The 12,530-nt window shown below is 37.1% G+C and overlaps 1 protein-coding gene across 6 annotated transcripts in view; it reads left to right on the top strand.

Annotated features, from left to right (window-relative positions):
• The window catches only part of NOL4 (nucleolar protein 4), a 191,835-nt gene that overhangs the window by 154,265 nt on the left and 25,040 nt on the right, over positions 1 to 12,530 (top strand). For 5 of the 6 annotated variants that reach the window (XM_065628609.1, XM_065628607.1, XM_065628605.1 and 2 more), the window contains one exon: positions 5,033 to 5,146. The exons of the other annotated variant lie outside the window; for it this stretch is intronic. In XM_065628609.1, the coding sequence (XP_065484681.1) occupies positions 5,033 to 5,146 (114 nt within the window). The remainder of the gene's footprint in view (positions 1 to 5,032; positions 5,147 to 12,530) is intronic. 6 annotated transcript variants of the gene reach the window in all.

Raw genomic sequence — 12,530 nt, 5'->3', positions numbered from 1 at the left:
TGTGCCTGTGTGTACATTGTCTGACATAACAGATAGCTAACATGTAAGAGTATCTAGACCAAGCTTCTGTATGACAACTTTGACTTTTATTTTAAATAAATACTGGATTTCACAAAAATGCCAAGATAATGACCTTAGAGACAACAGATCTCGAACCATAGGAGTACAGGACATACAGCAGATTACTAACTTCTTTTTGGTGAATATACTGCTCCTAGTGGTTTAGACTGAAATATAATTAATCTATTATATCAATAATTGGTAGGTTTATACCAAAAATATACATTTGAAATTAGAACATCACAGGTTTTTTAGAATCCATATAGAAATACAGAAATTGTGTGAATATGCCAAAAAGGGTATTTTATGTTTCCCATGAAGATACTGCAAAGGTACCTTGCTTTAAGCAGAAGACCTGATGATACTGTATACAGTTGGTGTACTGCAAATGGGTATTTGACAGCATATTGAAAGTGCTAGTCTCTTTTATGTTAAGGAATCAGGGTTTATACTACTAGAGCTAATTTCTAGAAAATCTGGACAAAGGATTTCTGATTTCAACTACTAAAACATCAGCTACCTTGCAGGCCTGCTCCGTAACTCCAGAAAGGCTAGTAAGATGCTTTGATTGTTGAGAGCCAGATCTAGAGATCAGCCAAGCCACGGAATGATCTTCATTGGCTTTAATATTCTTTAAAGCAGACAAACAGTTATTTGACTACAAAGATGTATCGCCTAATTCGATTTTTCATTAAGAATTCTGCAAAAGTGTATCTGTCAATAATTTGCACAAAAATGATTTCTTTTAAAACCATGCAAATGTTCCAGTCCATTATGGTGGTTAAGTGTGGTTGTTGCTTTGTCATCATCATCATCTACAGGCTCTGTGGTGGTCTGAAGAATCAGGTTCAAATTGCCTTGAAACGCAGTTTCAAATATGAGAGGACTGGAGATGGTTGTTCATCTGCTTTGGGCTACTGAGGGAATTTCAACCTCTTCCTGAATGTCAGTTTCTTCAAAAGATGTTAAAACCAGAGACTTCCAAGTGTACATGAAACGGAGCAAATTTCCCTTACATCTTTTGTTAAAATGCTCTTCGCCTACATCATGTTAGAGGCTGAAATTTAGTTGTGTGTCAGCTGAAGAGATGTACAAAACCTGAGAACAATGTGTGTTCAAAATGTGGCTGCTGTTTTAGTGCAGTCACAAGCAGTATTGTGTTTCCAAGTAAATAGAAGGAATTCTATATACTGCTGCTGTGTGATGCACGAGGCATATAGTCTTCTCAGAAGGTCTGTCTTAAGCTGTTTACCAGATTCTCTCTAAGTTTTATTCATCTCTTCACCTGAAAGTTCCTGTAAAATTTTCACATGCCTCTTTTCTATGTCTTTGTTTCAAAATGACAAAAATGTTATCCTGCCTTCTAATTTTGCCATGTGAATCTCTTGTTTTAGTAGACTGAAGTTTAGAGGCTTGCTTCTGTTGTTTTACACATGGGTAGTTCCAGTGTAGTTATTTCCTGCCTTACATCACTGTGAAGTGAAAAAATACCAGTCTGGGGCTGTGAACATTATGTATCAAACAACACCAGCTGCATTCTACAAGTTAAAGCTGGTCAGGATTTTTTTTTATAATGCCTTTTTCTTTCTTCCTTTAAGAAATGTTAGTTTGTCAAAGGTTTTCTGTTTTGACAAACTCCAGTAAAATGAAACCTGGTTTCCTGCTAGTTCAGTGGGCAGGTTGTGGATCCAAGGATTGTGGGGGGAGCCTGGGAGCCCTTGGAAATAAGGGCTCCTTGGGTCCCATATTTCCTGCTGTATTCCCAAACATGGAGGAACCAGCACTCAGCTCTCAGCTCTGTAGAAGTGATCCCGGGAACCCAGAAAATGTTGGTTTGGCTGAGATCTGCAGGCTCCCTTCTGCAGAACTGAGTGATGTTGTTTTTGCCATGCCCAAGGCCTTTGTGTCTTACCCTTGGATAGGGAGTTGGGAAATGTTCAGAACCCCATAACGACTGGGATGCTTGAGCTTCTTACAGATGTGGTTTTATAGCTGGTAGTCATGTTAGAGATAATGAATAATCAGAAGTATAGAAGATGAAGAAGTTAAGCTAAGCCAGAAGGGGCCTCTGAGCTTAGAGGATGGGGCTAGTAATTCAGTTTATTTTAAAATTTCTTTTAAGAAGTGGTTGTTTCAAAGTATTTTTTCCTCTTAGGCAAGGCTTTTCAAAATTGATCATTTTGACACTTCACAGATATGGCATCTCATGGAACAGAAAATCTCCTTTTTAACAGCTCTGCTGCTAGTGACAGAAGACTGTGTTTGTCAGTGCCAAACTAGTGCTCTCCCTGAGTTAAGCTGATAGAACCTGAACCTTAATCAGATGATTTTTTCCTGTGCTTTGTTATAATGTTTTAGTCCCTGAGTGACTCAACCATTCATTCATTATATTCTCCCTAAGGTTCCCTCTAGATGGTTTTTGACATGAATATATCAACAGCCAGCTGCAGTGATGAGTGAGAGAAAGTATGGGTTAACACATATTTCAAGGGGAAGATGCTCCATTACCTGGAGCTTTCCTCATTTTCTCAAGTTCTAATTCCGAGTTCAATATTTCAACAGTAAGCACGTAACCACTGCACCCCTTTTTAGATAAAACCATGTGACTGCTTGATTTTTTATGGTAACTGGTTTTTTTCTTTTATAAAACACTTCAATAAACCTATTATCTCCCATAAACAAAGAAGCTGGAGGAACATGGGTTCATTTTACCTTTTGTTTAGGACATTACTTTTTTTGGCTCATATGTCACCTTCTAAAAATCCATCAATGTATAGATATGCTTATAGCTCTAATTAAAGACCCGAGCTGGAGGAATTATTCAGGTGTTTACTCACCATTTTCAAGAATGTCACTGTGTGGCCACTGTTAGTGAACCACACTGAGACTTTCATCCAGCCAACGTGGTCAATGTACCTTGACCATCGATAAAACAGTGGCATGTACAGTGATACTTGGCCACCAAATACAGGGAGGGATATAGCCTGGCTAAGTGATGCAACAGCGTGTTCAGAGTAACATCATTCTAGGGAGGCAAAATAATAAATATAATGCTTTGTCAGTGAAAACCTTCTGCAAAGACTTGCTCCCTCCTCTGCAGCTCTGAGGAAGGTGTTTGCTTGTACCATACTGTTTAACTTCTGTAATGACACCAGGGGTTAACATCAGTGTCACTCATCTCTCAGACTGATCTATTCTCAAAAGCGCATGGGAATGCATTGTTGTACAAACTAGAAAGAAGTTCAACAGTTTGTTCTGTCAAATCAATCCAAGTATATCTTATTGTAGTATTGCAGCCTCTGATTGTCTTTCTTATTCAGCTGTTACACTGGTGCCAGGGAGCTTGCTCTTGGATGAGTGGGGAGAAATAAGCCTATTGCATGAGTGAGGGAGACCCATAAATCCCTGTTTATTTCTAAAAGCTATTTCAGCTTCTGGTCCCAAACAGTCTATGGTCCCATGCATTAGAGAATGTACAGTGTCAGATAAAATATCAGCATTCTGCAGAGCACATACAAAGTCAATAAATGGACTTTAATTTTTAAAAGTGAAAATGGAATATTAGTAACAGTTGGCTCCTCAGTTTCTGGAGTGTTGCAAAAACCATAAAATCAGTTCAACCAAGATGATGAATCTGTTCTAAGCTTGTCTAAGAACTGAATGGGAATACTTCAAAACTTGCTTCCAAAACTCAGTGACATGTCATAAAAAGTCCATATTTATGATTTTAGAAGAAGGTATAACTTAAAAAAAAGTAAAACCAAAACAAAACAAAAGAACAACAAAAAACCCCAATACCAACCAAGACCAAAACATAACCTGAGCCACAAGAAAAACAAACAAACAAAAACCAACCAACAAACAGACACTTAAAACCCCCCAGACATACAGCCAGTTTCTCAGTAGGTACAAATTTACATAGTACTTTTGAGTTCAATGAAGCTTTGAAAACTTATGGAACTCCAGAACCAGTTCAATAAATTGCAGTCTCTGGAATGGGCTTATGCATGTATCAGTGTCTGGGTTATTATTCACATTTATTTTCTTGGTAGTTCAGATATATCTTTGCATACTAATGAAAAATATTAGTTTTATTGTGAGCTTCATTTTTTAGAAAGAATGTTTTGCATGTAATTAGGAAAAGAGGTGTGTCAATATTCTTCTTAATGAACTGGTATGGAAGACCATATTAGAGTTCATGACCAGCAATGGATTTTAGCGTTCCTTTGTTTTTTTGGTATTCATTGCACCTTTAACCTAAAACATGTAAGTGCTATGAAATTAATAACGAGAGGTTTTGAATTGGAAAAAATGAACCATATCTAGTTGAACCACAAAATATCTGCATTTTTGGAAGGCTGGCATTATCAAAAGAAAAACAGATTTTTTTTTTTTTAAGTCTTTTTAATCACATCAGTCATGTTGCAGCAAGGAATCCAAATATTCATATACTACAGATTGCGACTGCTCTGAAATGTTCTGACAATCTGTTATGTTTTGAGTGATGTTTCAACCCTATCACTTGGGGTTTTATGTTTTGTTTTGGCTTGATTTTTGGTTTTTTTATTTTTTTTTTTTATGACTATAAAAAACCACTACTCATCTCTGTCACATGCTGTACAGGATAAAAAGCCTTTCAGTTTTCTTAACAAGAATCAGATGGCCAGGGTGCTGCTGGAACGCAGAGAATATGCCACTGTCTGTTCAAAGTACAGCTTAATGAGCCTGACTAAACACTCTGGACAATAGAGCTGTGGGGGGAGAGGGCTCGTGAATCTGTAGATCAGCTGCAGCTTTAACATCTAACTAGTTTCATTTTTCATCTTTACAAGTTCCATTTCCCTGTTTTGTTGGTATAAACTACATTTCAATGAGCGGACTTTCCTGCCTAAGTGACAGTATTGTGTGCTTTGAAAAAGGATACCGTGGATTATGCTAGAAATAATTTCTGTGTTTCTTTTTTCTCTCATAGTCACGACCTATTCCCTCACACCTTACTTCAGCAGTTGCAGAGAGTATCCTGGCTTCCGCCTGTGAAAGTGAAAGCCGAAATGCTGCAAAAAGGATGCGGTTGGATAGACAGCAGGTACTGTGTTTTTTGGGGGTCTACCACATCCATATTTATAAATGCACTGGACTGATTTAAATAGGATGCCATGCAGAAGGGTGGTGTGATTCCTTATACGTTTCTTGCTAGCAAGAATAATTAAAATACAAAAGCCATAGGTCTTTAAATGAACACACGAGTATGTCTTTATCTCTATTTCCATAAGCTGTATGAGAGCACCTAGTATATTTATAATGTCCAGCTGGATAAAGCTATATATTTGCTTTTTAACGGTTGTAGATTTTGAGGGCAGATTGTGTACTCTGCACACTACAGTTTAAAGGGACGGAACATCCAGTATATATAATTTCCATAAATGACAGAAATGATGCATGTATCCATGAGTCAGTGTGTTTATCTGTGCAGATATTCTCTTTCAAAATGTGTATGCATTTGTAAATGTAAGGTGAAATAGTGTGTTTCTGAAAATACCTATTTGCCTGAAACAGAAAAGTTATTGTGATATAAACCAAAATGCTGTCAATTAGTTTATTACTGAGTTTTTAAAGCTTATATCAATATTTCTTTTAATTTTTCCTATGTGATTATTCACTTGTTCTGCTGCATGTTAGGGTTTCATTATCTTTAATTTGCTGAGAATTGCATGTTTTCTTTCGATTTTTTAAAATCAAACTGACAGATTGTTCCGGGCTTTGATAAGTTTTGTTGCTTCATGGATACAGTGAATGTCTAATATTCTTATTGTAAATATGATTATGCTTTATTTCTCTTCATGATTTTCATAAAGTCAGATATCTCACTGGTTCCAAAATATGCCTCAGTCATGGTAGATGAACTTTATTTTTTTGTGGAAAAGAACATCTTTTAAAAGAAGTTTTTTCTTTTATACGTAGTCCATTGAGTTCTTTCAGGTACTGCCCTGACTGAATAAAGATTCCTACTACTGTCCTTAAATCATTGATAGCTTTTAGGAGCTGAGAGTGGATATTGCTATTTCTTTTTGCTGTCATATTTTTTATAGTATTGTCATAATTGTGGTACATTTGTCTTAACATTTACAGATTACATGGGTTGTCAAAATACTGGTAAAGTATGGCTTAGCTTAGAAGTGGTGCTCATACAGATTGTGCAGATTTTATGCTCTCTCATTTGTTCTCTGATTTTTCAGTAACAATTAAAAAAACAGCCAGAGAGCTGTTGAAAGAAAAACAATTCCGAAACTATAGACAGAAGTAAACCAGCTTATTGAAAGGATTTTTCCTTCTTTTATTTGTGGTGTTACTGTCACAGAAGGATTTGGTAGCAGGTACAGTTGAGGGGAGAGGTATGTCTTTTACTTGTAGAATTCACAATCTGTAGGCAGAATGGCTGCAGACTGATCATCTTAATTACAATTGTGATGTTAAATTAGCGAAAGTTGCCTACAAAGAACAGGTGCTGGGTTCTCCTTCCTTCAGCTCCTTCCTCTTTTTGGCAGTGAGTTCTGAGAACACTCTGGAGACAGTTGCAAATAGCACCAGCCATTTGATTTGGCAAGCAGTAAACTTGCTGAGTTGATGTGGCTTTGGTGCTTGCAAAACTGTGAATTCAGGATAGATTTGCTGAATTGTTTTGGCTGGAAAAAAAAAAAGGGAATATGTGTAAGGTAGCTTCATAAAACTTACAGTGAGAAATTTACCCTGCAGGGTAGAATAGTTAAGTCATTATAGAAGTAGAAAATCTTGGTTCTAGCCCCAGTTCCATTGAAATGTAATTATTTATTCTCAGTGTGTGACGTTAACAAAGTAGACTGAGAGCAAAGCATTCCAGAATATTTCTGAGTGTGTGTATTGAACACACACTACTGTGCTTGGTTCTTATGCTGAGATGGGAAGTGGATCTCTACCCTCACATCCAGGGAGAGTGCCTTATAGGTAAAAGGGCTCTATCCTTCTCATCTTCCTATTTTTTTTTCCTTTTATTTACTTTTAAATTTCCTTTACTTTTTGTACATATATCCTAAATGAAATATTTTAATTTTTTTTTCTTAAATAGAGAAAGGTTGGAAAAGTTTGGTTCAGTATGTTGTTTTTACTGTTCCATAGCTCTTAAAAACAAAAATGTAACCTTGTTTTCTTGTTAACATGGCTCTACTTTTCCTTTTTAAATATAAATTTCCGCGATTGGGCATTATACCAATGGGTGGACTCAGGCTTTGAGGACCCTTCAATTGAAATTTGGGAGGAGGAAAGGGGAAATAAGATTTGGATAATGAAAATTACTACTTCATAAGTTATATCAAGAGATCTAATGGAGGACAAGAATTAGGCAGTCCTGGGAGGTGGATTGTTAAAATAATCTGGTAAGGGCACTTGTTCTGCACTTCCCTTTAGAGCTGAAGGGATGCTTTGCATTAAAGCTGCCTTATTCCTGTATACAGCCCAGTGAAGATCTACCTTTTACTCTCCAGAGAGGTGATCTGCCTCAAACCGAGGTGTGATTTGCATCCCCACCACAGAATATTACCCATAAATTGTGAGTGTATCAAGAACATTAGGAGTGTTGTGCCCTATCCTGAAGATAAGACAAAACTTCATCAGCTTCCTGAATTCCTTTTCTTGTCTTGTTTGTGCTCCTTCCTTCTCTTCTCCTTTGTTCCCCCTCTCCTTGGCACAGCAGGACGTTCTGAGCATGCTGCATGTACGACCCTAATGGAGATCTGTACTTTGGTAAAAGAATTTGAATTTCCAAACTAAATATGGTTTTGCCTACAGTGTTCATTTAACAGTGGTTTGATGAAAAACCTTCTCAATTATTTCTCAGCAAAAAGAAACAGCTTAAAAGTCAAAACTATGTAAATTTCTAATAGCTCGATTTTTCTTTTGAACAGATATTGACTATGCTCATGCCTATTAGCTGTTTCTTTCACAAGTATTAAACATAAGAGGTTGGCTTTATATACTTATAAGCCTGTGCACAGATTTGTTATCTCTTCAGAAGAAACCTCTTCAACTGTGTGTGTGTTTACGCACACTCAAATACTGCATCTTATGAATGACTTTCTAGATGTATTTCTGATAGCTGCAGTGCTCAAGATAGCCCTGATCTAGTGAAATTAAGTTTGATAAGTCTGAAGCAGGAAGAAGCCATCCTTCTGCCTGTAGACCTTAAATTCCACTCACTTGATCTTTGTATTTCCTAACTCAAGGATGAAAATTTCTGCCTGCAAAAATTCAGTTTTAAAAATAAGTTAATGAAAACTGGTCTCACTGGCATCAATTCCGTATTTTCAAAGTAAGTTGTTTTTCATGGCAATAATTTCTTTCATAATGGGAAACTCAATGTGATCTTGTCTGTCAGGAAACTAGTGACTTCCCATAGTTTTTAAAACTGAGACAACACAATCATTGTCCGTTTCTGAGACTTCTCTGTGAGGAATATAAATGTGTTTACTAGGTCGTGGTAGCTTGGACTATAATGCTTTGCCTGTCTGACTGTTTTAGATGGTACTCATGTGCTCTCTTTAACTACAGTGCATTTTCACAATCTTGAGATCATTCTCTGTTAGTTGGCCAGTAGCTTAAGTGCCAAGAAATTCCATATTTGGTACTTGTTACCTGAATGAAGAGTTCTGTTGCTTCCACTTTTTTTGTTTTATTATTCTGGCTGATATTAAAAATAATTTATTCCCTCCCATAAATTTTATAGATCTGTATATTGAAATTGTGTAAGTTTACTACTGCCAAACAGTGAAATGCTGGTGAACTACACTGGGCTGAATTTGACTGATCTTTCCACAGTCCAGGTTGAGCAGTGGGCACAGAGGCAATGCAGAACTTTTGTGTTGCTCTCCAAATCATCTCTGCTTAGTCTGAGTACTGAAAAAGGGTAACTCCAGTCTTGTGTTTTGAGGACTTTTTTCATTGCAATTGATAAAAAATTGTAGAAACAGTAATTGAATTGAACTATTACTTGCTTCATTCAGAGGTAGAAGAGACATTATCTGAAACCTTAAGATCTCCTGTACTTCTGAGTGGTATCTTGGGATGCTTTTCTGTGACAATCCTTCAAGATCTTTATTACAAATCTAGCAACATTTAGGGTGAAGCACTTGCACTGAAGTGGAGGTTCTGGACTAGTATCAAGAAGGGAGCCATGAAACGAATTAAGCAGAGCTAAAATTCAGCCCGTTTTACATGCGTTCATTACACATGGTGAACAGGATTACTTCTTTTGTTGTGTCCTTTGCTTTACAAAGTTGTGTCTTGGTTGGGGAAAAGAGTAATGGTTAAATAAATAGAAAAATCTGGAAAAATTAATCCGGCTGTTACTGTTCTGGGCAGTGAACAGAGGCTGGGATGGCTGTTTTGTGGGCTACCCCAGCTCCGTGGCTCTGCTTGTCATGGGTCACAGAAATGGAAGTTTCACTTTAAGAGCTTAACCATTGTTAGTGTCCGCTTCTTCCGAACAAGTGTGTGTGTGGGGGGTGCGTTTTATAAAGCCTCATCATAGAACAGCCTGGAGCAGTGTTGGGCTGCGGTACTCTTTGGAAAGTGGACGTGGATTAGTCTCGCCGCTGTCCTGTCTGAAATCAAAAAGACCAATGAAAATTATTCAAGGGTAGATCTAAGAGGAAATAGTAGTTTACGTACATTAATATATGAGAGGACCTGCCCCTTTGTTTTTGCTAAGGAAGATGAAAAGGTAAAATCTTTCTTTGGAAAGGCAAATAAGAGTGATAGTACAAAAAAATTGCCTTCACCCTTATTTGGACAAAAGTGGTTTTTACAACAGCTGCCATTTGCTTCATTGTTGAGTTGTTTAGAATTGATTCTTTTGCATGCTGTCATGTTGCAAAATTTATGAATAAGCATTTTTCTTCTAATTGAAATAAGAAGTTTTTGATGATCAAGAAAAAGTGTGAGCACCTGGGAGTGAGGATGAATATGGGAAAGCAGGAAAAGGACCGAGTCTCAGAATACATGTCTGTAGATGTGTGTGAACCTTTTTATGTACGTGTAATGTATAGTTAGCCAGATCATTTAGAAAATAGATGTAACTTCGTTAGCACTATGTTGTTTTGTACTAGTTAGGAATCTGGGCCTTTGAGAATTCATTATTATACTTGTAGATAGGAGAGTAGTGGTCAGATATGACCGCAAAGCTGTGGACTGGATTCTCTCCTGCACTCTGTCCATGTTATTTTAGCAATTTGACTTATATTTTAGCAAGCAGTATCACTAAAGGTCTACCACAACATGCAGAGTTTTTTGGGTAGTCAAAGGTGTGAGCTACATATACTTCTTTCATCCTTCTGCCCCAAGTAATAGGACATGCAATGTATGATTCTCTTGTAGTTACATAGCAAATGACAAGTTGAGCTCTTGGAGGAAAATGAAAGTTGTCTTGGATATCTCCTATTGTAACAAAGGTATTTCTCAGTCAGAGCAGGTGCTTTTTAAATTAGTAGGCTCTTCACAGAGTGCTTGTCAGTCAGTATTTTCTAGAATATCCATGATAAGAAAAAGGCTTTCTGCATTTTCATTTTTTAAAAATGGGAAGTTTAAGGATACAGTCTCTTTTCATTCCAGAGACCAGCTGAAAATAACAAGTCAGACAACTGTATAGTCTGACAAAGGTGTTGTCCTCATACCTTCACTGCACAGACATCAGAATAATACTTTTCTTGTAAAATTTGTGATTTCTTTAGTTTGATTTAATTCAACTATTTTTTATCACTATTTACAAGGCAAATGGGAGGCAATACAATGAAACTATTAGGATATACGTATGTCTCCATGTGTGCATGACAGACAATTTCCCTTTCACTGAACAAACTATTTATATGCAGACTAACTTTAATTCTTCACATGAGATCGTATTTGGAGATGGCTGCAAGACAACTTTGCAGTTCCAAGAGTATTACTTGCTTCATCCCTATTTCTGCCTTAATTGTGTCACTCTCTGCTCGGCATCTGAAAAAAGTTCCCTCAGTATAAACGTTAAATGTCTTTTGTTGTTGTTGTTTTTCTTTTTTAATCATAGGGTTAGAAGATATGATGTAAGATTAGGATAAATAAGATTAGGATAAATGTGCAGGTTACAGTCTGAGTCTTATGGAAACTCCCAGGTTTTTTTAATATAAAAGCTAAACTCAATAGAAAAAAATCTTTGATTATTTCAACTTTTCAAGTTGATAAGAGCAAATCTAGATACTGTGCACAGACTAGCATGCACTATAATGCCATGAAGCAGTTCTTTATGATAAACACTGAATGCATTTTTTAAGAAACCTCTCATCAATATGACAGCTATAATTTTTTTCCCTGCTGTGATTTGTAAACAGACAAATATCAATAATCATCGTGGTGGAGTGAAAGATAATATCATACCCTCAAGGAAGAGAAAGTTTAATGATCCCAGGTTTACACTGAAACGTAAACGAACATAAATTTGCAAATAGGTACTTTAAACACATTCTTCACCCCCATTCTAGTTTGAGGGATAACAGGAAGATAAATGTAAAGTTTTCAGTGCTTCAGTAGCATATGAATAGGGTGTTAAGAATATTACATTTAGTAATTCTAACAATATTGCTTTTAGCTGTTAGAGGAGTAGGACTACCGTGGCTACTAGGTTTCTGACAAGGCAATTATGGCCTAGGCACATATGCTGGAAGCTGACCTGGCATTTGCCGCTGGATAGTTGTCATAGCAGCAACCTGAGTAGAGCAGCTTGAAACAAGTGCCGGTTGCAGGCTGGATGCAGGTTCTGTGCTAATGCGATACATCTGAATATTAATAAAAGTGTATATGTACTGCCACTTGGAAATCATTGCTACTGTGTTTCCTTCCATTTATATCTAATTCCTAAATGTTCATTTTTAAAGAAATTGGGATTTTTAAGGAGATGTTAATGATCTTCCTCCATACAATTTCTGGTGCTGTTTCTCTGCATGTGACAGGAGGCTGACCTAAAGAAAGACTCTTCAAGTACAGTTTTATTAAAAAAAAAAAAAAAAAAAAGTCTTGCTGTTGCAGACCAGGAACAGCACTGGAACAGGCTGCCCAGGGAGGTTGTGGAGTCTCCTTCTCTGGAGACATTCAAACCCCGCCTGGACGCCTTCCTGTGTAACCTCATCTGGGTGTTCCTGCTCCGGCGGGGGGATTGGACTAGATGAGCTTTCGAGATCCCTTCCAATCCCTGACATTCTGTGATTCTGCGTATCTCTGTTAAGATGGAAGGAAATTACTGGTGGACAAATTACAGGTAATTGTAAAACTGTTTTGGAAGAAACTGATTAAAAATCTGAATTGCAGTGAGGGCATGGACCTCCATTTCAGGATCACTGTCTCTGGCTTTCAGCAGTGAGGGGGAAGAGACCTTAAACCTTCACATTTGAGGACAGAGAATTTGTGTTTCA

The sequence above is a fragment of the Caloenas nicobarica genome, chromosome 2 (genome assembly GCF_036013445.1).
Source record: "Caloenas nicobarica isolate bCalNic1 chromosome 2, bCalNic1.hap1, whole genome shotgun sequence".
NCBI classification, from domain to species: Eukaryota; Metazoa; Chordata; class Aves; order Columbiformes; family Columbidae; genus Caloenas; species Caloenas nicobarica.
This window is presented reverse-complemented; position numbering and strand designations above follow the sequence as displayed.